Source organism: Xenopus tropicalis, chromosome 5, assembly GCF_000004195.4.
Source record: "Xenopus tropicalis strain Nigerian chromosome 5, UCB_Xtro_10.0, whole genome shotgun sequence".
Lineage (NCBI taxonomy): Eukaryota > Metazoa > Chordata > Amphibia > Anura > Pipidae > Xenopus > Xenopus tropicalis.
In genome coordinates, this window is record NC_030681.2 from 146,869,517 (window position 1) to 146,897,511 (window position 27,995).

General features: G+C 43.6%; 1 protein-coding gene across 1 annotated transcript; it reads left to right on the forward strand.

The window, feature by feature from the left end:
* The first annotated feature begins 2,194 nt into the window (after positions 1-2,194).
* LOC101735190 (adhesion G-protein coupled receptor F3) lies at positions 2,195-27,949 on the forward strand. Its single transcript, XM_031903008.1, has 16 exons — positions 2,195-2,471; positions 11,142-11,306; positions 11,963-12,142; positions 12,751-12,854; positions 13,401-13,459; positions 13,552-13,685; positions 15,438-15,665; positions 16,838-17,059; positions 17,499-17,633; positions 18,327-18,529; positions 18,699-18,881; positions 20,218-21,597; positions 23,310-23,348; positions 25,255-25,290; positions 25,693-25,781; positions 27,500-27,949. Exons 2-15 carry the CDS (start codon positions 11,225-11,227, stop codon positions 25,777-25,779), a joined length of 3,072 nt encoding a protein of 1,023 aa, XP_031758868.1. The 5' UTR covers positions 2,195-2,471; positions 11,142-11,224; the 3' UTR covers positions 25,780-25,781; positions 27,500-27,949.
* The last annotated feature ends 46 nt before the right edge of the window (positions 27,950-27,995 follow it).

A 27,995-nucleotide genomic window follows, 5' to 3' on the forward strand; every position in this document is an offset into this window, starting at 1 on the left:
AACTAAGATATAATTACCCCTTATTGGGGGCAGAACAGCCCTATTGGGTTTATTTAATGGTTAAATGATTCCCTTTTCTCTGTAATAATAAAACAGTACCTGTACTTGATCCCAACTAAGATATAATTACCCCTTATTGGGGCAGAACAGCCCTATTGGGTTTATTTAATGGTTAAATGATTCCCTTTTCTCTGTAATAATAAAACAGTACCTGTACTTGATCCCAACTAAGATATAATTACCCCTTATTGGGGCAGAACAGCCCTATTGGGTTTATTTAATGGTTAAATGATTCCCTTTTCTCTGTAATAATAAAACAGTACCTGTACTTGATCCCAACTAAGATATAATTAATCCTTATTGGAGGCAGAACAGCCCTATTGAGTTTAATTAATGTTTTATTGATTTTTTAGTTGACTTAAGTATGAAGATCTAAATTATGGAAAGACCCCTTATCCGGAAAACCCTTGGTCCTAAGCATTCTGGATAAGGGGTCCTATACCTGTAGTATATAAATACACAAGGCTACACAATTAGGGTGCCGGAGATGTGGGACACAAACAGTAGGTTGGTAATAGACTGACTGAAAAGTCCCTTATATCCCTTTCGTCTCCTTCACTGAACGCTAAAAAAGTTACAAAGTTCCTCAAACGTAATTAAATAAGTAGCTTTTGGCAGAGAGCCCAAAAAAACTTAACAGGCAACACAATTGTACAACTGTAACTAATAAGCTAAACAGGTCTCTTGGGGGAACCAACTTGCAGCTTTAAGGGCAATTTCACCTTCATTAGAAAAACTGTAATAACACATAAAACAAGACCCCAAAACCCCCCAAAATGTGTTTAAACTTTAAATAACCTGTCAAATTTTGTAAAATTGGAGTGGTATTTAGTGGGTGTGGTCGCAAAAAAAAATGTCTTTTGGTCCCCAGCATCAATGCCCAACCCCACTAATGCATTAATGACTGAATGGGGGCAAATCCCACCAACAATGTTCCAATATCCAATAGGAACCTTCCCAGAAGAGATGGGGCTGTTATAGCAGCAAAGGGAGGGGCAACACCATATTAATGCTTTTGGGTTGGGCAGCAGGTTCCCAGATACGTTTTGTTCATATACTGTATCTGTGTAAAACAGAGGGTGCCAAACTGGGGGACGTGCTTATTGACACTCTGCAGTAACCCATAGCAACCAATCAGTTAGTTTTGATGGGGTAGAAATATAACGGTAATGGGCTTTGATGAGGTTTTGGAGTTTTTTGCTACTTGAATAATCTCACAATTTAAAAAACTCAAACATTTGCTTATTTATTAAAAATCTTCATATAAAAAGCTGGATTGAATCAAATTAATAAAAACTGAAATACCTTGAATATGTGAGTTTAAAGAGCCCCACACAACACAGAAACCCCTAATATCCCTATCACTGTAATCTGTTCCTTCAAAAGGTAGGAATAAATACCATTTATATGCTGAAATCCAGCTGCAAAGCAGTTCTTTTCTCTCTGCATCATTTGTAATCCTGGCAGGGGAGGAGGGACTAAAACATTGATGTTACAAATTCATGAAAAGGCTGCATATTTTTAAATTCATGTATATTGAAAAATTGATTAAAATGACCCCTGTGCAGGGCTCACTGGGGCCCCAAACTCCCCCCAACCCCCCAACGTCCTCCCCTGAACATGCATGTGAAAATGTATTGTATGTATTTATGTTTCTTATTTCATAATATGAATGTAACACATTCAAAGCCAGTGTATTTCATACTTTAGTATGAAGGTCTCATTTGTGGGCGCAATCATCTGCCTGGGAATTCTCCCATCAACTTTCTGCTACTGGAGCTACGGCCCCTGGAAGGCCGAGGGCAGTCATGAAGAGGAGGTAAGTACTTTTAATGAGAAGTTTAAAAAATAGAAATGAGTACTTAACTAACTGGAATATATATCAGTAAATATTGCCCTTTTACACCTTTTCCCTTGAGCCGCCATTTAGTGATGGGCTGTGTGTTCCCTCAGAGATCAGCTGACAGGAAGTGATGCAGCTCTGACTGTAACAGGAAGTAGTGTGGGAGCCAAAGGCAGAACTCTGCCCATTCATTGGCTGATGGGGCCTAGCATGTATGTGTGCCTTGGCTTGTTTGTGTGCACTGTGAATCCTATGATCCCAGGAGGCGGCCCTTAGTACTAAAATGTTTAATTTTTTTTCTCTATATATATAAATGAAATATAAATCTATAGGATTCATTTACCAAAAAATGGGACATGATGTAAAGTACATAGAGCAGGTTCAGCAGCAGCTAATTACACTCTACATACATTTGAATTTGAACTTTTCCTTGACTACGAGTTCATAGTCACCTGCAAGGGCCCCGGGCCCCGGGCGGCACAAACTCTGTACAACCAGACTTGCACTTGTTTTTCTTGTTCTTTTTAGGAGAATGATTTTGAAGATAAAAGAGTGAGGCGACAGGCATGTAAGTAAATAGCAATTCCCCTTCCCTTGTCAGTCTGGGCCTTATTGATCCCCCCCCCATATATAAATATGATACTTTATATAATAATATAATTATTTTTACAAAGTGAGAGACAGTAACACTAAGGGGCACATTTACAAAAGCACAAACGCTCGGAGCGTTCATTCAAACGCTCAGAGCGTATTTTCGCCGAATTTTTCGGGCGTCCGCATGACTTTTTCGTACACTTGCGCGAAAAAATCGGAAAGGTTTTACCACTGTTTTCAATTGTTCGGTACGAAAATTTTGTGACTTTCGGATCGCCAATATGATATTATCATTTGCGATCTTCAGAAATTTTCGTTTCCAATCCGAATTTTTCCCATTCAGGATTCGAACTCGTGATAAATCTGCCCCCTAGGGTAACTTCACACAGAAAATCACCTGTTTTATATACAGTGTGTAACACTTGTTTGGCTTAATAGGGGTATTATACCAGGCTAGTTGGACAATTAGAGCACGTGTTACAGCAACCCCTTTTCCCAGGAATGGGCCTCCGCTATATGGGAGCTATGTCAGGGGCTATATGGTGTTGCTGAACTACAACCCACACTGGTGTTGTGCAATATAATAAGTGATAGGACGCCAGGAGCTCTTGCAGTTAACTGAATGATACTTTATTGGACAAGCACATATGGAATAGTGCAGCAGGGTATATACTCACAGTCACAGCAGTATAGAACTTGGTCACAGAGAACAGCAGCAGATGTGACACTTAAGGAAACAGTATAGCCTACTTGGAGGATATGCAGAGTATTAGCTGTGAGCCCAGGAATGGATGCCCTTTACTGGAACGGATCCTGCCTGAATCCTGCGTCTTAACTGTGGTCCCTACAGCAAGGCATACAGAGCCTGGGTTATACTAAACCCTTACAGTCTCCTTTGATGGGGCTAGTGCTGCCCTTACTAAATAAGCTGACTATGCTCACCACTCCTAGAGGGTGCTATTACATATAACTGACTGTGCTGGCTTGTTCTCATTCACGGGGCCCTGTCCCCGACTTACAAATTAGCAGTTCTCCTTACTGGGGCCAATGCCTCAGGCTCAGTGACTAGCAGCCTTAGACACCAGCAGCCAAAGAGGAAGACACTTCCTTGTGCCAGACACTATATAGTCTGCCAAGGGGAGTGGTCAACCTGGGCTAAACCTATAGGGGGTAGCCTAATAACTGTAATCTGAGTGTAGAGGGCTCTGCCCTATTACAACACAGATAAGGAAAAGATAGGGGATAACACCATAGGGAGCTTAACCCTATGGGTCCCTACATTCACCCGGGGGAAGAATCCATTCCGACCCGGCAATGGTAAATAACAATAAGTACACTTTTCAAGCAATAACAGTAGTGCATTGATTTAGTGCAAAAATACAGTATCCATACATCCGTTTCTGATACTCTCTCCTGAGGAGTATCCGGTACATTGGATAGCTGTAAAATGAAAAGTTAGGCACATACAGCAACTTTATTGAATCATATACACCTTGAGTGTCCGGTTGGATCACTCCAGTGCACACATGGGAAATACTCCTGAGGTACAGGTTCCCAGGCACCTTCTTAGCTGTAACAGCATTTTGATTTTAAACAAAATATTAACTGTTTCGTTGCTAGTTACGTTACTGTAAACCATATACAATCATGAGTGTCACAAAGGATCACTCAGGCACTTTACTTATAGATCCATGACATACCATCTGACTCTGCAACAGAGGTATAATAGGCACAATACTTAGAGCAAATCTTGAGTCACCTTCCTGACCACTAACAGGGGTGCTCAGGCACACACTTAAGAGATCCGTGATATACCACCTGTAACCTGCAACAGGGGTATAACAGATACACTTACACATGGGAACGATCCTGCCTTCATTCAGGTGTCCCAGGTAGGTTAGTGCAAACAATAGTTAACTCTTTAGACATTCATGGCCCCACCCAAGCCAACTTTATTAGTCCATTGCTTCCCACCCTAGCCCAGTGTTCATGAATCTCCCGTCATGCACTTCGTAGGTGTGGATTAGGCAATGGGTCCTCCCTGGTGAGGTTGAGGTAGAAGTTGTAGTGAGGTGGGGGCTCAGCAGTCTTTTTAGAGCCAACTATGTACACAAAAGTTAGTTCTCAGCAGTGCCTCCCTTAGGAGGAGCACATTCCCACCACTGAGGGATAAACTGAAGGTAACTGATCTCTGTTTGCTCAATACAGTGAGTCCAGAGTAAGGGAAAGTATCCCAAAACCAGAAAGGAGGGTACTGGCCAGTCGCTCAGTCCCTATACAATGTTCCTACAGTGCCCAGCCGGTGCCACTGTGGATAAGTTATTTAGAGACTCCAAACCTTTTTAGGGTCTCCTCGTAGGAAAGGTAGTAGTAAGGATGAGGCTTGTCAATCCTGCCCCCTCCGGGGAGTTGGGCGTTCATGCTGAAGAACTTGTCTTCGTGGAAGTTACCACAACTTTTAACGAAGTGTTTAAGTATGGTTCTTCCATACCACCACTCATGTATCAGATTTCCTACGTATTCTACATCACGGTCGCGTCTCTCGGCGTCACTGTGGAAAACTCCCTCAGTGCCAATCTCTGCGCGCCTGATGATTTCTCCACACAACCATTCTTGTACCTTTTTCTCGACCTCGTCAAAAACCCACTCTGGGGCGTACGGCATACAGAAACCCCAGAGGTCCATCACGCGGGTATTTATCATCCTCTGTACCCTGGACACCGACCGCATCTTTGCTGGGTCTCCCCGTCCGGGCAAAACCCAAAAGGCTTGATTTAGGCCTGGCACGGCCCCTTTAAGTGGTACGGTTGGCAACGGCAAGACCGGCTCCGCTGGAGGCTGGTCAGGTACTGGTGGTGTAGGCATTGGTGTGGGTGATATTTTGTCTACCCAAATGGTGGTAGTCCCATCAGTGGCCCACTCTGTAGGCTCCTCTGAAGGACTCTCTATTGGTGGAGAGGAAGGCTGACTTGCTACAGCCCGTACTCGGCCCCTCCCCCTAGCAACAGCCTTACGATCCAGCATTACTGGAGGCTCCTCCCCCGAGCTGGTTCCACGAGGGCTATCCTTAACACCTCCCATGGGTGGAGAGATAGGCTCCTCTTTTATGGCCTTGGTAGAAGGAATACTACGTGCTGGTGAGGATGCTGGTGTGAAAGGCTCCGCCTCCTCGGAGAGATCTGACTTTACAGACAGTTTGCTTATTCCCAATATCATCGGGCCAGGCAGTGGGCGACCTCTAGGGGGCCTTGTCTCCTGATATGGGCCAATCCAGCAGCCATAATAACACAGACTGCAGTGGCTCTGGAAGTTCTTAGCCTCCTCAATGAGGGTAGTGCCACACCTGCCACAGAATGGTACAGTCACCCTTTCTCCTTCACCATTTAATCTTTCCCCAAATGTACCCACCCATACATAGCGGGCACCTGCGTCTATCACTGGGGGGTCTCTGAGGGTGAAGCTTTTTGTTTTCTCCTCATCTAGAACCTCCCAGCCGTCCCAGCCTTTTTCTGCCATGCTGGGGTTAGACTTTGGGTAATAAAACTTTAGCACAGTTAAACCTGGCCGCAGCCGCTGGCTCAGGTAATACTGGCCAAATAGCACAACCACCCGCTCCAAAGAGAGCCGCCCCACTATGTGGCTTGGCTGGGCGCGGTGGCAATTAGTGTCTTTAATGCTCAGCCGCAGCCGCGGTCTGAGCTGAAAACTGCACAAAATGTTATGCTGGGGTACCCCCGTATGATCCCTCGCAGCCGCGTAGGGCGGTGTAGTACCCAAAATTCGGCACAAATTATTGTATGGCCGGCCGCACTGTTTAAGCCTCCCCACTTTGTGGCTTGGCGGTGCGGTAATTTTCACACAGTCCCCCTCCTTGGAGATTTCTTACCCGCAGCCGCGGTGTAACAGCAGGATGGAGGCACTGTTGCTGAGTTGCGCAGCCGCGCTAGTACTCAGTGTGCTTGTGAAGAGGTAGCACTTGTCCCTGATGCAGCCGCAAGAGGTCTCTCTGCTATACAGTAAGGAGCTAGCTTAGGTGCGTCCGCTCTCTACAAGGTCTCTCCAGAAAATGGCGGTGGTGTCCGGGAGCCGCCCTTGGAGATCTCGCGTCTAGACTATTCTTCACGCGAGACTCCCCCTTCGCGCCAAATACCTCCCGCGTCACTCAGAAAGTGCGCGAAACAGCAGAAGTTGATTGACAGCGCAGGGAAACCAATGGGAAGCGGTTAAAGAGCTCCAGAAACCGAACCCACGGCCAATTACAATTTAGATTTTTCAATGCAGGCTAGCCTTTTTGCCTCTCGGGTCTGGCAGTGCCTGTCAGTGATTTTAGAAGCACAATTTACACACAGTGTTTTCCAGCCCCACGTTGGGCGCCAATGTAACACTTGTTTGGCTTAATAGGGGTATTATACCAGGCTAGTTGGACAATTAGAGCACGTGTTACAGCAACCCCTTTTCCCAGGAATGGGCCTCCACTATATGGGAGCTATGTCAGGGGCTATATGGTGTTGCTGAACTACAACCCACACTGGTGTTGTGCAATATAATAAGTGATAGGACGCCAGGAGCTCTTGCAGTTAACTGGATAATACTTTATTGGACAAGCACATATGGAATAGTGCAGCAGGGTATATACTCACAGTCACAGCAGTATAGAACTTGGTCACAGAGAACAGCAGCAGATGTGACACTTAAGGAAACAGTATAGCCCACTTGGAGGATATGCAGAGTATTAGCTGTATAACAGGAATGGATGCCCTTTACTGGAACGGATCCCCTCCAGCCAACTATGGTTCAGGGTAAGGAACTGCCTGAATCCTGCGTCTTAACTGTGGTCCCTACAGCAAGGCATACAAAGCCCGGGTTAGACTAAACCCTTACAGTCTCCTTTGATGGGGCTAGTGCTGCCCTTACTAAATAAGCTATCTATGCTCACCACTCCTAGAGGGTGCTATTACATATGACTGACTGTGCTGGCTTGTTCTCATTCACGGGGCCCTGTCCCCGACTTACAAATTAGCAGTTCTCCTTACTGGGGCCAATGCCTCAGGCTCAGTGACTAGCAGCCTTAGACACCAGCAGCCAAAGAGGAAGACACTTCCTTGTGCAAGACACTATATAGTCTGCACAAGGGGAGTGGTCAACCTGGCTAAACCTATAGGGGGTAGCCTAATAACTGTAATCTGAGTGTAGAGGGCTCTGCCCTATAACAGCACAGATAAGGAAAAGATAGGGGATAACACCATAGGGAGCTTAACCCTATGGGTCCCTACAAGTGTTTTTGGGGTTTTTTTACATAGTAAGTTTCAGCAGCACATAACAAATGCACCAAACAACTTACACTTCATTCCTTTTACACTGACTCACTAGCAGCCTGCCGACATAGAACCTGCTCTATAACAGGCCTTTTACCCTATCAGCAGTTCTTTACCCAAAATGCAGCATTTTTTCCCCATAATTCCAGTATAATTGCAGGCGTGAGTGGTAGTTGTACTTGACTCAGTAACAACATTGGGATTGTGTTATTTCTGTCACTCAGCTTCAAATTTACAGCAGCACCTGGTGCAAATCCTGGAAATACTGCCACCTTCAATAGAACAATGACCCCTCCTGGCTAACTATGGAATTGCCAGGAGAATATCTAAAGCAGTGCTGTCCAACTGGCGGCGGCCCGCGACCCCCCTCTGTGTGGCCCCCCACCTGTCTCGCTGCTTTGATGGCTTACTCTTGTGTAAGCTTTAAATGGTATCAGTACTGTGATTAACTGCCCCCCCTGCATGGTTCTCACCTCAGATTCAGGCTGTAATCCCCCTGTATTGTTTAAATATGTAATCCCCTGTGTTGTTCACACCTTTTAATCTCTGTATTGTTCACCCCCTGCAGTGTTCACACCTCAGGCTCAGGCTGTAATCACCCCCATTGTTCACTTCTTCACACCTCAGACACCCACAAATAATCCCTGCACACTACAAAAAGAACATATACTGAGGTGGTACTGCAATTAAAAAGTTTTTTAATATATAGTTATTGTGCAGACTGTAGGAGCAGTGCCAGCATTGTGTCACTGTATGCTGCCTGTGTGTGCCATAGGGCAGGCAGAGTATGGCACACGCAGGCAGGGTAGGGAAGTCAGAGTATGGCACACACAGGCAGGGTAGGGCAGGCAGAGTATGGCACACACAGGCAGGGTAGGGCAGGCAGAGTATGGCACACACAGGCAGGGTAGGGAAGGCAGAGTATGGCACACACAGGCAGGGTAGGGAAGGCAGAGTATGGCACACACAGGCAGGGTAGGGAAGGCAGAGTATGGCACACACAGGCAGGGTAGGGAAGGCAGAGTATGGCACACACAGGCAGGGTAGGGAAGGCAGAGTATGGCACACACAGGCAGGGTAGGGAAGGAAGAGTATGGCACACACAGGCAGGGTAGGGAAGGAAGAGTATGGCACACACAGGCAGGGTAGGGAAGGCAGAGTATGGCACACACAGGCAGGGTAGGGAAGGCAGAGTATGGCACACACAGGCAGGGTAGGGAAGGCAGAGTATGGCACACACAGGCAGGGTAGGGAAGGAAGAATATGGCACACACAGGCAGGGTAGGGAAGGCAGAGTATGGCACACACAGGCAGGGTAGGGAAGGCAGAGTATGGCAGGTTTTTTGCTATACTACAACCATTAATATGGGTATGGTCATGTGATAACACGGGTGTGGTTTTAAGTGGGTGCGGTTTCAAAAAGGGGAGTGGTCAGAACTGGCTTCCATTATCGGCCCTCCACCACGTAGGTCGCAAAAATTCCGGCCCTCGGTACCACAGAAGTTGGACAGCACTGATCTAAAGGAACAGTGAAACTGAAACTGGGTACAATAGACAGACTGCTCAAAATAAAAAAATATTTGTAATATAGTTAGTTAGGCAAAAATGTAATCTATAAAGGCTGGAGTGGGCAGATGTCTAACATAATAGCCAGAAGTCTACTTCCTGCTTTCAGTTTTCTAAGCTCTTAGTGACTTGAGGGGTGGGGCATTAGGGGTAGGAAAAGGGTGAGCTGGGCAGGAAAAAGGCAAATGTTGCTGGGTAATGGGTGGGGAAATTGCAGAGAAATAGGCAGGGCAGAGGTGGGCCTAGGGTTGCTACCTGGAGAGACAGTTTTTGGGAGGGCTGTCTGGGTCAAAACACCCTGCCTGGTTTTTCTAATTTGAACTCTCTTATCATTGACAGTGGTGACTGGCCACATCATAACCACACCCCTGTTGTCACCCACCATGCCCCATTCATGTTACCTGCCATGCCCCCGTGACCTCACCCCCCTAGGTGGTTAATTGCCGGCCAGGTGGCAACCCTACATAGCCTCAACAAACAAACAAGCTGCAGTTTAGAACCCAGCTTAGCTGTCTACCAACTCCAGGGCACTACTAAAGTATCAGTCCCCTACATACTCATTTTGTTTGTGGGTGACGGTCCCTTTTTTACACCCCCTTGAAAAGAGGCTTTTGGTTGGGGGGGTGCAAAAGGGATTGGAAAGTAGAACATCACCATATTCCAGAGGCAGCTACTGTTTTTGGCCTTGACCGCGACCTGACCCCGGCGGGGGTATATGCGCACACACCCCGTATAAGTAGAAACGCATAATAGAAATACGGGGTGGACGACTATTACCACTGATCTGCAGGCCCATCTTTGAATGGGAGCTGATGGGGACCTGCTTTAGTAGTGGGGGCAAGAGTTAATAGGTGGTTTCTGACACTATCGGCTTGTTTACTGCTCCTAATACAGATTTGCCAGACCAGCAGGCAAAATTAAAAACTACATGGTTTCTACCTGATAAGATATATTTTTGCGCCCATGATACTTACCTCCGTGCTTGATCCATATTTTGGTTGTTTGGTATGTAGACATTGTAATCTACAAAGTTAGTTCATCGGCAGTGGGCATTAGACGCAGCTCCTAACAGGGGATTTAGAGTATTAAGTCTGACCCCTTGTGGAAAATATATGTAAGTGCGGGCCATTTCAGTAGCTCGCATAGTAGCTAAATTCGGATACAACAAATTGCTACTTTGTTTCGGCTCTTATATTATGACAATTTGACTTTAGAGTGGTTTACATAGTGTCTAATTTTAGATACATCAAATTGCCACTTAGTCCTGGTCTTTGTAACACACGAACCCGTTACTGTTATTGGATTTTGTAGCTGCACTGAACCCAAAGAGGATATTGTTATTGTAATTTAGATCTAACAAGCATAGGGTCATTGTGATCTTAACCTTTTTCCCTTTCTTTCCTTGTATGTGATTTTAAATCAATTTTTAAAGTGAGTTCAATAAAGATAATTAATTTTTAATCGATATTACTGGTGTGCCAGTGTCTTCTCCTTCTTTTCTTGTGCCTAGAACAAGATATACTATATAGTACACCCTTACACTGTGCACCCTAACACAAATACTGTAGTGCGAGGTTCCTACTACTCAGTATATACTGTTTTTGGCCTTAGCTATTATAGTCCCCTCTTCTAGAGCTCCAATCAAATTTCAGCTACCTAAGGCATGTAGAATGGTAAGTATGGGCCACATGATTGTTCCAGGGTTGGCACGGGGCAAGTTTCTGAGCTCGAGGTATAACATGAGATCTCTGGTGTGTTTCCAGCTGGCCAGCCCGTGTACGAGTATGTGTTCTACACACATCTACTGATTGAGGGATCCTCCGCTGCCCAAGCAGAAAGCTATCTGATGAACTCAACAATGATGCCCTATAACATATCCCTCAATGATACAACGTCTGTGAGCATTGTGAGCCTTCAGATCACTAGAGGTGAGGATCACTACTGGCCGGAGAGAGGCCACAGTGCCCTCTTTAGTTTTGGCCAATAGAATTAATTGTTTATTGTACTGTGTGTTGTAGCTGATGTTTCTCCAATCAGAAGCCTTCTTTATCTCAGCTGTAGGGTAGGATCAGAATCCTTCAGCCAAGTATGGCTCTTACATAACTCTAAAAATCTATCTGGCCCTCTGAATCAGGTGATGTTGGCAACCCAGCGCTGGCCCAACATTCAGCACAAATCCTGATGAGCACTGCTTTAAAGGGGCAGCGTATCCCTTGCAATAGGGCTTGTGCAGAATATACTTGTTGCCTATTGTTTTTATCACGAAAAAATCTACGGCAAGGGAATTTGAAGCTACTCCATGTTTGGTCCTTGCAAAGTAGGCAGATTTTATAGGGTTTCATTCTTCAGCACTTAAAGGGGAACTCTAGCTTGTGTTTGGGTGGAGTTCCCCTTTAATACTGTAAAACCATCTTAAATATAAAGCATGGGGTAATGTAAGGCTTACAGAAATATTATTGATATATTTTTTTAAATTGTGCAGTTTTGTCTCATAAAACTGATAGTATTATATGAATTATACCAAGAGTCGTTTTCACAGTGAGCTATCCCAATAATGAATGCTGTGCCCCCCTGTCTGTTCTAGAGTGCAACGTTACGACTATGGGAAGGTCATGTGTGTGCAAGGATGGCTACCTATGGAACCTAACAACCTGTTACACGTATCCAACATGTGCCGGTTACCCATTCTGCTCCTGCCTAATGGTAGCTAAAAATGACAGTATTCCATTTTGTAATCTGCCAAGTGAACCTCCTAACTCTACAGGTAAGCCACTGTGTGGTGTGGACCAAGGAAAAGCCCATGCTTTATCATTCTAATTGAGATGATTCAGTTATGTAATAAGAGGCACTAAGTTTCCCCAAGAGCAGCTTGCCAATCCCCACCCCAGTATTAAGCTTCTACACTCCCCCCCGCGCCATTTACAAGGGGGATCTCTGGCGATCGCCGGTCAAGGAATGTGGAGCACGGTGAGTGCCAATGCACATAGTTGCCAGCAGGGGGAGCGGGCTTGGTCGGCGGGGGCCATGATGCCCACTAGGGACCAGGCCTACCAGATTTTTTCCTGGTATCCCACTGGCCCAGTCCAACCCTACTTATTATTCTAGAGCAGGGCTGTCCAACTGGAGGCCTGTAGGCCAGACGTGGCTCCAAAGACTTTACTATAGTATAAAATTTTAATTGAATCTGTCAGTCCAGCATGCTGTATACAGTATAATTGGTCCACTATTACTAATAGGTTGGACAGCACTGCCATAAAGCATAGATTTAGAGTGGGTAGGAGATTTTTTTTTCTGACTCAGCACTGTATATAAGTACAATGTTACATGTTACTGATAAGTCCTGTGTATTATATATGCTCTTTCTTTCTGCAGTTTCTCTTAATGGAATATTCACACTTAATCAAACATTTACAAGTCACCTGCAAGACTCCAGCACCCCAGAATATCAGGCACTAGAACATAACATTTCTACGGCTGTAAGTAGGGGCAAGCATTCCAGGAATAATAAATATATATAGAGAGAACAATAAAAATACAAGGTAGATGTTGTAGTGCAAACTGGGCCTTTGACCAGCTGTACTGGGTATGTAGAATTAAGAGAATTAAGAGGAGACATGGGCAGGGGAGGGAGAATTTGGAGATGGAGTGGAAGGGAAAAAACATTATTTTTATTATTATTATCATTATTATTATTGTTATTAAAGAAGTGTGTGGCGGTGGGAGAGGGAATGTTGTCTAAAGTCCATTTTTGGCAGCTGTATTGCCTCTGCCCAGGATGTGCCTCCTACCAATTGTGCAGTCTGCTATGGGTTCTTGGCACAAACCTGGTGGAACCAATAGCTTGACTTTCCAACCATTGTCCCCTCCAATGACCTTCCCCCTTCTCCCTTGATGTACCTGTATAGCTCAGGAAGCCTGGGGTCACAGGGAGCTAAACTGTTACAGGAGAATACTTAGTTAGATTCCCCATACCTTATTAATAATGTTCTTTTGTTATTTGGGATGTCACTTCTCTCCTGCAGCTTGTGCTTTCCTATTCAGCAACAAGTTCCCCATTGAATGTGTCTGTTTCTGGATTCAGGTAATAAAAATACTGCTTGTAATAATCCGACTGGCACTTGTAGGACTGTTTCAAATAAACAGCTTTTGACATATTTTATTTGATGCAATCAGCAATGCAGGAGGCGTAAGTGCATACTACCAGGTGGTGTTGGGAGCTCCGGTAACCACAAGCAATCTCACCGCAAGTGACGCAGCGGCAGTTCAGCTTCTTCAAAATGCCATTCATTCTACCGTTACTGTAGCAGGTAATATGGCCTGTGCCCATAAGCCTTTTATTTACTAATACTAAGGACTATTTCTGGCCAAGAGGCTTCTCCAGTTTGCCCAGAACTACTGTCTTTTCCTTTCACATGTTTCAAATAGACTTCTCCCAACAGCTTGTGTACAGTTTATGTTATATTCCCAACACAAAGAATGGACAGCAGGAAAGGGTAATTGTAGCAAACAAGGGAAAGTTGTGCTCAACCACTACATTTTTAACCATTAGCCGGGGGTTCAATGAGGCGATGACCACAAAATACATATAGACAACAACAAGAGGTCCTCTGCACTCACCCATTATCAATATATATATATTGATTTTATATATTATAATTTACGTGACATTGTTGAGACAGTCAAATCTATGAAAAAATCCCCTCCCTTTTAAACCAAACAGGAATTGTTTGTCCATATATTGCAATATATTCAAGCTGGCCAACTGTGTCACACTCACCCCCAGTCTGGCCTGTCCTACGCTCACTCACCCCCGGTCTGGCCTGTCCTACGCTCACTCACCCCTGGTCTGGCCAGTCCTACGCTCACTCACCCCCAGTCTGGCCTGTCCTACGCTCACTCACCCCCAGTCTGGCCTGTCCTACGCTCACTCACCCCCGGTCTGGCCAGTCCTACACTCACTCACCCCTGGTCTGGCCAGTCCTACACTCACCCCCGGTCTGGCCTGTCCTACGCTCACTCACCCCTGGTCTGGCCAGTCCTACACTCACCCCCGGTCTGGCCGGTCCTACACTCACTCACCCCTGGTCTGGCCAGTCCTACACTCACCCCCGGTCTGGCCTGTCCTACACTCACTCACCCCTGGTCTGGCCAGTCCTACACTCACTCACCCCTGGTCTGGCCTGTCCTACGCTCACTCACCCCTGGTCTGGCCAGTCCAACACTCACCCCTGGTCTGGCCAGTCCTACACTCACTCACCCCCGGTCTGGCCTGTCCTACACTCACTCACCCCCGGTCTGGCCTGTCCTACGCTCACTCACCCCCGGTCTGGCCAGTCCTACACTCACCCCCAGTCTGGCCAGTCCTATGCTCACTCACCCCTGGTCTGGCCTGTCCTACACTCACTCACTCCCAGTCTGGCCTGTCCTACACTCACTCACCCCCGGTCTGGCCTGTCCTACACTCACTCACCCCCGGTCTGGCCTGTCCTACACTCACTCACCCCCGGTCTGGCCTGTCCTACACTCACTCACCCCCGGTCTGGCCAGTCCTACACTCACTCACCAACGGTCTGGCCTGTCCTACACTCACTCACTCCCAGTCTGGCCTGTCCTATACTCACTCACCCCCGGTCTGGCCTGTCCTACACTCACTCACCCCTGGTCTGGCCTGTCCTACACTCACTCACCCCCGGTCTGGCCTGTCCTACACTCACTCACCCCCGGTCTGGCCAGTCCTACACTCACTCACCCCCGGTCTGGCCTGTCCTACACTCACTCACCCCTGGTCTGGCCTGTCCTACACTCACCTAACTTTCCTTATTTACACTGTAAGACCTGGATCATAATACTCAAGAGAGAAGCTCCACAGAACAAAGCAGTTATTGGCTTCTAAACTGTCTGAACCACTTCAGGGGTATAAAGATTGTGGCCAGTAGGTGGCGTAGGGGAGTCAAGCTGCCCATAGCAGGAGATGCTGGAGGAGTATCTATTTTGCAAACTATAAAAAGGAGAATGTCTTACATTTTTGCAAAAAAACATCTGCTGTTCTACATTGTTAGGAATGTCTTCCATTGAACCCCAGCAACTCACTGTGGGAATGTGGAGTGCAATTTTGCTGACATGTACGATAACTGAAATGATGGATGCTGTGAATTGGACTTTGATAACAAGTAACAGCACGGATAGGATTTACAGTACGGGGACAAATGTGCGTATCTCAACAGTATATTCTCCAGACATGTCCAACTCAACTCTCTCAATCGACAGTGCGGATAAGTGGTCGATCGGTAAGTTACACCCGGGCTCATTTATAAACAATGGGCAAATTAGCACCTGGGCAGTAACCATGGCAACTAATCATATGTTTGTTTTCAGCCCCACTGAGTGGTCTGTTTAAAAACAAACATCTATTTACTCCACATGGCCAACTTTGTGCCTTTTATTACGTATGGGTTTAAGGGCGGTGTGTATAAGGTACAATGTCGTTGGAATTCAGAAACCGGAAACCCATTATCCAGAAAGTCTCAAATTAAGGAAAGACCATCTCCCATAGACTCCATTTCAATCAAATAATTAATATTTTTAAAAATGCTTTACTTTTTCTATGTAATAATAAAACAGTACCTGTACTTGATCCTAACTAAGATATAATTACCCCTTATTGGGGCAGAACAGCCCTATTGGGTTTATTTCATGGTTAAATGATTCCCTTTTCTCTGTAATAATAAAACAGTACCTGTACTTGATCCCAACTAAGATATAATTACCCCTTATTGGGGGCAGAACAGCCCTATTGGGTTTATTTAATGGTTAAATGATTCCCTTTTCTCTGTAATAATAAAACAGTACCTGTACTTGATCCCAACTAAGATATAATTACCCCTTATTGGGGGCAGAACAGCCCTATTGGGTTTATTTAATGGTTAAATGATTCCCTTTTCTCTGTAATAATAAAACAGTACCTGTACTTGATCCCAACTAAGATATAATTACCCCTTATTGGGGGCAGAACAGCCCTATTGGGTTTATTTCATGGTTAAATGATTCCCTTTTCTCTGTAATAATAAAACAGTACCTGTACTTGATCCCAACTAAGATATAATTACCCCTTATTGGGGGCAGAACAACCCTATTGGGTTTATTTCATGGTTAAATGATTCCCTTTTCTCTGTAATAATAAAACAGTACCTGTACTTGATCCCAACTAAGATATAATTACCCCTTATTGGAGCCAAAACAATCCTATTGGGTTTAATTACTGTTTAAATATTTTTTTTAGCAGACTTAAGGTAGGAGATCCGAATTCCCCTTATCCGGAAAACCCCAGGTCCCGAGCATTCTGGATAACGAGTCCCATACCTGTACTAGCCAGATTATATGTTGGCTGCTTACATCCTTGTTGCCCCCAAACATCCAGTCACCTAAGGGCTCCAAATCCAATATGTTTTTGTCTTTTTAGGAACATATCTCTGCCAGTTTTTCCGCAATGGCCTTGTTTATAACGCCACCGCCCAAGTCAATGTTTTCCTGCTTCCATCTGAAATCATCCTCAGACCAATCCAAATGAGTTTCCTTGCCTCTGCTGGAAATAGTGCGCCACTGCAATGTTGTGCTAAGACTGACGGGGAAGCCTACAGGGTAACATGGACATACAATGGCACAACAGTGACTGCCTCTCCTGGTCAGTATGCATAGGAGTAACAGAGGTTTAAATCAACCAAGTGACTAGTGCTCCTCAAAAGCCAATGTTGCTCCGTTTGCCTAATTTATGACACTGTTTCTAGGTGCATAATGCGAAACGGGTGCAAATTTGCATCATTAAGAATCCCATACAGAAGGTATTTGGAACATGCCACTGTAGCATTTGGTGCCAGGGGCTCACTGGAGCTTTGCCTGGGTGTCCTCCATGCCAGTTGCAAGGTCCTACTCCGACACTAACCCCCCCTCCCCGCACACTGCGGTCACAATGTGGGGGAGGAGTGCCTGTCTACAAGCCAGAAATGTAAAAATGGCACCTACTTTGAGGCCACTGGGAGCAACATCCAAGGGGTTGGGGATCACTGGGCTCGATGCTTATATAAAGATGTGGCAATGAAGAGAGTGTCATGTTTCCACCTTAGCAGGTACATCGGCAGATTTACAGTGTTACACGTTGAATCCAGGTGCGCCCTCTACAGACACCAATTACAACTGCACATTTAGCAACAGCGCTGGCCAATCAAAATCGCGGATTATACCTGTCACCGTAATTAAAGGTATGTGATTGCAGATGTATATATGAGTGATGATGTTGCACGAGTTTAACTAAATTTAATCAGAACTATAACATGAAGGGCATAGAAATGACCACAGCCCCATAGAACTTCATGTAGAACTGTGGATCATGAAAATCTTGATAAATGATATTCTCACAAGCCACTGGATGTGGAACACTAAGGGAATTCAATGGGTGCATTGGAATTATACCTCTAATTCACCAAGATTGCTTGGAAGACTTAAGGTGCCCATACGCGGGCCAATTCTAGCTGCCGATATAGGTCCCTTAGACCAATTCAGCAGCTAATCGGGCTGTGTATGGGGACTACCGATGGGCCTGCCCAACCGATATCTGGCCTGAAATCGGGCAGATATCGATCGGGCAGGTTAAAAAACTTAACCCCATGGCCAAACGACCAAATTAGCCTGGATTCTCCAGATATTGCCCACCCGTAGGTGGGGGATATCGGGAGAAGATCCGCTCACTTGGCGCCATCGCCAAGCAAACGGATCTGAAGGTATATGGCCACCTTTAAACTAACCAAACCACGAAGTAGGAGGGCCTCTGGAGGGACCTACAGGTCTCTGGGCCTCGTTCCATTCATTACATTGCTCCAAGCTGAGGCTCTACATGTAAACATCATAAATTCTGTGTTTTGTAAAGTTCATGTGAAATGTCACTTTCCCATTAGATGGAGAACCATTCTGCCCACAGACTACCGCAAGTGATGGAACTATTTGGGGCATTACAAGAGCCGGGTTACAGACCACTGTCTCCTGTGCCTCTGAAAAATCAGGAAATCAGACGAGAAACTGTTCTGCTAATGGGCAGTGGATGGAGGTGGAGGATAACTGCATTAGTCTTGCTCTTAAGAACGCACTGAATGATGCCCAGGTACAGTTCTTTGCATGCACACATATGGTGGTCTTGACTCTTGACTTGAGTTGCTATTCAACCATACAGCATAGATTATTTTAAAAACTAAACTCCCATTACATCCCCATTTGGCAGGACTAGTTAATGTCCAATTAAATGTAATTTCCCCCCATTTTCCCATGACTAGGCATTGAAAAATGGCCTTGGCAATTTGCAAGAAAAGGTGCCAGCGATACTGATGGCAGTGTCCGATCCTTCAGCAGTATCAGTTACCAACTCGGCAGGAGTGACAGCACTGGTGTCCATACTGGGAATCATCTCCACTGTTTCTACAAATATGAACATGCCTTTTAATGCCAGTGTTGTAACCGTAAGTACACTGGGTTTTTGTTGGAAAATATTGGGTTGTATTTTACTTATGGAATGTACCACACTGATAGTATTTACCATTACAAGAATAGATAAATGTGGCAGAAGTGATAGTAAAACAACACTGGGGAAATAACCAGTCAGAATTAATCAAACATATAGTAGCTTTCCATTGTCATTGGAATTAATAGGAACAGTCACTTTAGTATATAATAGCAGCTACAGAGAGATAATACAAACATAAAGATAAACCCTTACATATAAGCCCCAAAAAACAGTTCGATTGTGCACAACAGTCTAACCACTAAGATCAGCAAATAACTCCTCTGATTCAAGAGCAAGAGACATATCTGGAGATACGTGGTTAGAAATTCCTTAAGTATTCCTTATATATTCCTGATATTTTATCTGCCCTGGGATATGGTGAAATTTCAGCCCAAATAACCTTAGTTGGTGAAAACCAAAGGTGGTGCAAGTACACTGCCCTGGATGATATTGACGACTTTTGATGAAGAAGGCTCTGTTTCCATTTCAACCCTAAGGAGATGTGTTAGAAGAGCAGAAAACAGCTCTAAAATGTGAGATTCATGTTGATAACCCTCCAGCTATTACTCCCAGTATTACCAGATACCCATTTGCCTAGTGATGGCAGAAAGTATACTGCAGTATTTTGCACAAAGCATCTCAATATGCAGTAAATTTCTTACTTTCAATACTGTAATATGGTATCTATGTACAGGTATGGGATCCCTTATCCGGAAACCCGTTATCCAGAAAGCTCCGAATTACGGAAAGGCCTTCTCCCATAGACTCCATTATAAGCAAATAATTCTAATTTTTAAAAAGTATTCCCTTTTTCTCTGTAATAATAAAACAGTACCTGTACTTGATCCCAACTAAGATATAATTACCCCTTATTGGGGCAGAACAGCCCTATTGGGTTTATTTCATGGTTAAATGATTCCCTTTTCTCTGTAATAATAAAACAGTACCTGTACTTGATCCCAACTAAGATATAATTACCCCTTATTGGGGGCAGAACAGCCCTATTGGGTTTATTTAATGGTTAAATGATTCCCTTTTCTCTGTAATAATAAAACAGTACCTGTACTTGATCCCAACTAAGATATAATTAATCCTTATTGGATGGAAAACAATCCTATTGGGTTTAATTAATGTTTTATTAATTTTTTAGTAGACTTAAGGTATGGAGATCCAAATTACGGAAAGACCCCTCATCTGGAATACCCTTGGCCCCGAGCATTCTGGATAATGGGTCCTATACCTGTACCAAGGTTTGGGCAGATTATAGTCTAAACATGTCACCTTACCCACAGGACTTCCTGGCAGTTGCAAGCAACCTCTCGGATCCCAGCCTCTCGTCACTATGGAAGACCAGCAGAAGCCCTGCTGCCTCCGATATGATGAAGTCCGCGGAGCAGTTTGGCACTCTGCTGAAAGCAGACAACAATACATTTGGCATTTCTCTACAGAATATCCAGCTGAAGGGAAGCTCCTATGGAAACAAGAGCATTATTGATGACTATGCGAAGACATTTGATGGTATTAATGGAGTGACCACGTTCATAAATAAAGAGACCATTGCTGCCATGTTGGCTACAGACAACATCACAGTGACTAGTCTGGTGTTCAACACCATTGGAGATCTGTTGGCTAACAGCACCACAGGACCATTTAACGGCACTCAGTTGAATAGTGTCATTCAGTCGACTTCAATAAAATCAGCAGGCTCTACCAATTTGTCTGGTGAAATTTCCATGAACTTTACAACCAACGTCTCAGGCAGTAATTATCAGCAACGATGTGCTTTTTGGGACTTCTCCCAACCTATTGCTGGCGGTGGATGGTCAGATCGGGGATGCACAACCAACGTGGAGGACAGTTTGACAACATGCACGTGCAACCACTTGACTTCCTTTGCCGTGCTGATGTCCATTAATTCTGAACCCTTGTTATTCATCGATGAGATCACGTATGCGGGCCTGGGTGCCTCCATACTATCTCTGTGTGTGTGTATCATTACAGAATGCTTAGTGTGGAAGTCTGTTGTAAGAAACAACATCTCTTATTTTCGACACATCTCTTTAGTCAACATAGCAGTTTCGTTGTTGTTTGCCGACACTTTGTTCTTCGCCGCCACTTTCCCATCTGTGACAAACTACAAGTTCATCTGCCTTTCGATAACCTTCCTGAATCATTTCTTCTACCTGGCCCTTTTTTTCTGGACTTTTTGCCAAAGTGTAATGCTTCTCCATCAGCTCCTGTTTGTTTTCCACCACCTTCGAAAGCGAATATTTCTTTCACTTTCGTTTTTTGTGGGGTATTTTATTCCTGCCCTAATAGCCGCCGGCACCTTTTTGTATTTCTACCCTAAAAATACATACCTTCACCAAAGTGTGTGTTGGCTGAATCCTGAAAGTGGAGCCATCTATACATTCGCCATTCCTGCCGGATCTATCATTATGTTCAATTTCATGACCTTGATGGTGGTCATTTCCAAATTATCTCGGCCCTCTGTGTCGGAAGCAAACCGCCCAGAAGACAGGGAAACAGCTAAAAGCATCATGAAGGCCGTGCTGGTGTTGACACCTGTCTTTGGTTTAACTTGGAGCTTTGGATTTGCTTTACTCAAGGACCTTGATTCTCTAACCAGGCAAATTTTTACATATGGATTCGCTGGACTGAATGCTTTTCAGGTATGTCTAAAATGACTTCATGTTGTAAAATGTAGCATATTCAAAATTTCCAACTCTTGTGTGTCTGCAAACAGTAGCCCTAGAGATGAGGTGGCTGCCTTCATTGGCCCATACTTCCAATATAAGCAGCACAGACCCTGACTTATTAAGCATCGTTGGCTATAGAGTCTGTAAAAGACACTAACTACCGTATATACTCGAGTATAAGCCGATCCGAATATAAGCCGAGGTACCTAATTTTACCTAAGAAAACTGGAAAAACTTATTGACTCCAGTATAAGCCTAGGGTGGGAAATGCAGCGGCTACTGCTAAGTTTCAATAATCAAAATAAATACCAATACAATTACATTAAATGAGGCATCAATGGGGAATATGTTTTTAAATATTTATTTAAAAGAAAAACAGTAAATTAGCTCTGTAAGTGGAGAAGAGGGTCAGCAAAAACAATATGGTATCAACAATGATACCTTAAGAGTACTACTCCCTTAGCTCAATCAGCAACCCAGCTAAAACACAGAGTTAAAATGATTCAAAACTATATATAGTTTATATAGAATATAAAGTGCAATGTCTAGTGCAGAATGGGGCAGATGAGGATGGTAGATAGAGATGAATTGGGAGCGGGCCAGGGCAATGGAGTGTCTTGCGGGTGGCCTAATTTGCACACAAAGGACACAGGGTGCTAGTCTGGAGGGACCCATGGCACCCGACTCGAGTATAAGCCGAGGGTGACTTTTTCAGCACATTTTGGGTGCTGAAAAACTAGGCTTATACTCGAGTATATACAGTAGGTTTTATGACTTATGACAAATCAATGATGCCAAATGATATCATCCAATTAAAACTGAAAGAGCCTCTGGGACAGCTCCTGCTCAAATTTGTGAAGATGAAAAGGAAAGCCTTCAGGAGAATAATCCATTGATGGACCTTTCCAATCTAAGCATCCATCAGGGGAATTACTGGGGTAATTTGGAATTATAATAATTTGGGACTAAAAGAGCACATTCTCAGGCCCCATATTTTTGAGGGTGTCCTCAGACCAAAGCATTTGACAAGGTCATCCCCCCATTGTAGCTTTTATAGGGAGAGAGCTTTAGGGTAGTGCCACACCCATTTTTTTTAGACCAACACCCAATTAGTAGTGCCACACCCAATCTTTTAGACCAACACCCATACAACTCCTAATTAATGAGTGTGTGGGGGTGCAACAACCAATTGAAGTTTGGCCTGCCTTCTAAAGAATAGCTCTTGTAAAATGATTCCTTGGAAGGGTTTTAGTTAAAAGTTTATAATTATAAAGTTGCCTAGCTGCCATACCATGTCAACTCGCTATGATAGCCCACTCCTGACTATATACCTCTGGTATCTGCATATCTTGGGTAAATTGTCTGCTGACCAAAGTGGCCCCACAGGATGCTCCTCCCCTATTTTAGATTTTTTAGGGAAGAAATCTCCAACATCCATAAACAATGTGTGCAAAATGGCATTGGTTCCAAGGTTCCAGGCATCACTGAAACGACCCAGTATAACATTACTATCACTCGCCTCTTGATTAACTGCAATATGTGCCGCCAGTTGTCTCCATAGACTTCTTAAGACTTCTTGATGTTCCCCCAAACTTTTTATAAATATAACTGAAGTTTTCAAATAATACCTGATGCCTAATAATGTATGTATTAATTTTATATACTGTATATATTTTTTTAAACAGGGCTTCTTTATCTTATTGACGTGCCTCACAGAAAAAAAGGTATGTATTTCCAGGGATCTTCTTCCCATTAGCCCATTCCCTATCTTTGCCACTCATATTTGTGTTTTGGATTGATTTATTGAGAAATTCCCCCAAAACCCCTCTAGTCCCGCCCATTTGTTCCACTTCCTGCTTTCCAAGGCTGTGCAGGGGGGCCGGCAGCACTCAGCACACTGCAGTAGGATAGGAACCAATCAGCAGCTAGGCTGACCCTATAGGGAACTGAAGCCTGTCTTAGCTTGTTTGACTGCAGGGCTGCGATTGGCTTCTCCCCTCCTAATGTGCGTCTGGCAGGGACTGTTAGGACACGCCCACCCCTCATTTGATACACGGATAGGGACCTGAGAGGATCTATAGGGAGCTCCAATAAAGGGTCCAATTTTACAAATAGGATTAATGTTTAGCCCTAAGTGAAACCAGCGCCGTATATATTTCATAACTGCCTACAGGATTAGGGTTTATTTTTGTTTATCCTATATGTCTAAGGTATTTTGCCTGCTTTTTGGTTTTTAGTTGACAAAACAAACATTGCCCCCCATGTCTGAAATTGCCTTCTGTGACAGTCACCCGAAACTAAAAGCACCACCTAAAGCAACAGAAAGCAATGGAGGGCAACTTGGGGCTTGAAATTGTCCCATGTCTAAGGGGCAGCTTTAACGAACTTCAAGAAATGTATTTACTGAATCACATATGGGAAGTTTCAATAAAATCTGTTTTTCTATCAACATCAGTGCTGCCAGCCCGTGGCTATATAAATATACATACTGTATATATACAGGTATGGGGCCTGTTATGCAGAATGCTCGGGACCTGGGCTTTTCCGGATAAGGGGTCTTTCCGTAATTCAGATCTCCTACCTTAATTCTACTGAAAAAATTATTTAAACAGTAATTAAACCCAATAGGACTGTTTTGGCTCCAATAAGGGGTAATTATATCTTAGTTGGGATCAAGTACAGGTACTGTTTTATTATTACAGAGAAAAGGGAACCATTTAACCATTAAATAAACCCAATAGGGCTGTTCTGCCCCAATAAGGGGTAATTATATCTTAGTTGGGATCAAGTACAGGTACTGTTTTATTATTACAGAGAAAGGGAATCATTTAACCATTAAATAAACCCAATAGGGCTGTTCTGCCCCCAATAAGGGGTAATTATATCTTAGTTGGGATCAAGTACAGGTACTGTTTTATTATTACAGAGAAAAGGGAATCATTTAACCATTAAATAAACCCAATAGGGCTGTTCTGCCCCCAATAAGGGGTAATTATATCTTAGTTGGGATCAAGTACAGGTACTGTTTTATTATTACAGGGGAAAAGAAATAATTTGTAAAAATGTGAATTATTTGATTAACATGTAGTCTATGGGAGATGACCTTTCCATAATTCGGAACTTTCTGAACAATGGGTTTCCGGATAAGGGGTCCGATACCTGTATATGTGTATATATATATATCAAAATAAAACAGCCAGCACCAAGGGTCTTTGTGTTTCAAAAAATCTCTCGTGTATTAAAATTGCATGTACAACCGACGTTTCGGTCCCTTTTTGGGACCTTTTTCAAGGTGTGTATATATATATATATATAGAGAGAGAGAGAGAGCTGACGAAAGCTCCTGTGTGGAGCTGAAACGTTGGTCTTAATAAACCTCTGATTTTTTCTATTTTTCTGTTCCTGTGACCTTTTTGTGAAAATCCTGTGTGTGCCGTCACTTCAACCTCTATACTTACCTCTTGCACAGGCACCCAGGTATCAGTATAACTTAATGGTGTGCAGCTTCCTTGTATATATATACTGTATATATATATATATATATATAACAAGCCATGCATGGAAGCACAGCAATCCCATATTTCCTTTTGTTTCTAAACCAATAACCATATTTCTCATTCTTTCATTTAGGTGCGGGACGCTCTCACTAATAAGGTTTCTTCACTTGTAAGTTAACATGTATACCTTTCCCGTCTTAAAAAATAGTAATAACCTGTCCAGTTTCTCAGCATATGCTGCTTTGTATTTTTTACCTGTTGACTGTAGCCTCTGATTTTTTAGTATAAGAAATATTATAAGTAAAATAGGTATTTAGGTAAAATAAACATAGCGTCAGCCCCGGAGATACAGATAACTGAAGGGCTCTGTCTACTAAACTGATAGGCCATGAAGCTGGAGGCTAATGAATGTCCGGAAGCTACATTAGATCCAATCAGCCAATGGCTCAGATACAGAATATTCCACCCACTGTAGCAGAGTTTATCAGAAAGCCACACATTATGTGCAGGGAAATCAGCTGGATTCTATCCCAAGGCTTATTTTGTGCTTGTATATAATATTTTTCTCTAGAACACGTCATCAACAAAGTTATCAATGTCTAAATCTGAAGTTCCGACGAAAATGCCCACAGTTCCCTCCATCAGGAAAGCCAAGTAAAGGTGAGAACCCAGGAATGAGTGTATGTTGTATGTTGCCTTTATGCCCATAAAATTGTGTAGCATTGAATGTTATGGCGGTGTCTTCAGTAAGGTCCAACTCAATGGGGGAATTCTCAAAAATTACGGTAAAGGAAAATGTTGTACAGGTATAGGACCCATTATCCAGAATGCTCGGGACCAAGGGTATTCCGGATAAGGGCTCTTTCTGTAATTTGGATCTCCATACCTTAAGTCTGCTAAAAAATCAATAAAACATTAATTAAAACCTATGGGATTGTTTTGCATCCAATAACGATTATTTATATCTTAGTTGGGATCAAGTACAGGTACTGTTTTATTATTACAGAGAAAAGGGAATCATTTAACCATGAAATAAACCCAATAGGGCTGTTCTGCCCCAATAAGGGGTAATTATATCTTAGTTGGGATCAAGTACAGGTACTGTTTTATTATTACAGAGAAAAGGGAATCATTTAACCATGAAATAAACCCAATAGGGCTGTTCTGCCCCCAATAAGGGGTAATTATATCTTAGTTGGGATCAAGTACAGGTACTGTTTTATTATTACAGAGAAAAGGGAATCATTTAACCATTAAATAAACCCAATAGGGCTGTTCTGCCCCCAATAAGGGGTAATTATATCTTAGTTGGGATCAAGTACAGGTACTGTTTTATTATTACAGAGATAAAGGAAATAAGTTTTAAAATTCTGAATTATTTGATTAAAATGGAGCCTATGGGAGACGGGCTTTCTGTAATTTGGAGCTTTCTGGATAACGGGTTTCCGGATAGGGATCCCATACCTGTATAAAATTGTCATTTATGTGCTGACTTATTTCCAGGCCAATTTTCCTGCATTTTGCAGTGTGAGCTTACTTCTCTGTGGGCATCGCTCTGCTCATCTGGGCCATTACATGCCGAGGGCCACAATGGAGGATGAAATGTTTGGGCCACACTGAGTCTGTCATTAAATGCAGCTGCCCCAGAATGCTTACGGCCACAATGTCACAAAATGGAGGGGGCACAATGTCTTCCAATGCCCTTTGTGCACTTTGTCCATCTGATGCTGCCATTTCAACTAAGGAAAAATAGTGTGTTTTTTAAAATAACTTTGGTATTTGATAGAGTGGCCAATAAGTGGGTGTGGGTAAAAACATTTTTGGGGGGAAAAGTGGACAGTTGGCAGGTATACATAAGCGGTGCATAAAATCATTTACATTGAATGATATTGTAAAATGTGGTTTTACCCCAGTTGGAACTATTTGCAATAATCAAAGGTAAATATAGATTATATAATCTACCTGCTTTACTTAATCAAACCTGTAGCCCAACTGGAATGAAGGTTGGCAGCGTGGCTCTGTGTGTGCCAGAAGTTAGGGGCAGGTCCTTTCCATCCATAGAGTCTAATTAGTGTCACTAAATTGAAGCTGGTAAAAGATAGACCAACATTTCACCCCAGGGTGTTATTGCCCCATGTACCAAATCAGTGCCCCCCCTGGTATTAGTCAGATATTTATGGGGAAGATTGGAAAATACCATCTGGATGTGAATGTGGTTCTACTGGTCTGCAGGGACCACACAAGTGTATATACCCCTGGGGTTCCTCTAGATGGAGCCAGAGGGAACTGTGATTCAGACACTCACACAGGTTCTGTGACTGATGCTCAGGGCAGGTACATCCCTTCAGCTTTTTAAAGGTTAACTTTTCTTTTTACAGAAGAATTCGGGATGTGCTTTGGTGCCATCATATCCAGCTCTGAGGCTCTATCAAGCAACCAAGAATAAAGCCGTGATATTGTATACTATCACTATGCCATAATTTATATATCTTTATGAAGAAATGGAATTGAATTCTATGTATTAGATAAGACAAGTGTAGGACAGTTTAGACCAGAGAGGTCTCAGCAGATGTTGTTCAACTATAACTTTCAATGATAATAGGTATAGTTGACATCACAAGAACACTATTTTATTATAATTGGGGAGATATGAAACAAAGCTATTAGGTACCATAAGGAATATCTGTATAGTATATGTTGATCTGTGTAGTTTCACAGGAATGAGACTAAACAGATTTATTTAATAAAATATGATACTGACTAAAAAACTTTGAATTCCGACAATTACAGCATCCCACATCATAACTGGCGCGCCACGTCCCCTCAGGGCCACTTTAATAAGAGGGCAGAAGGGGCACCTGCCCAGGGCCCACT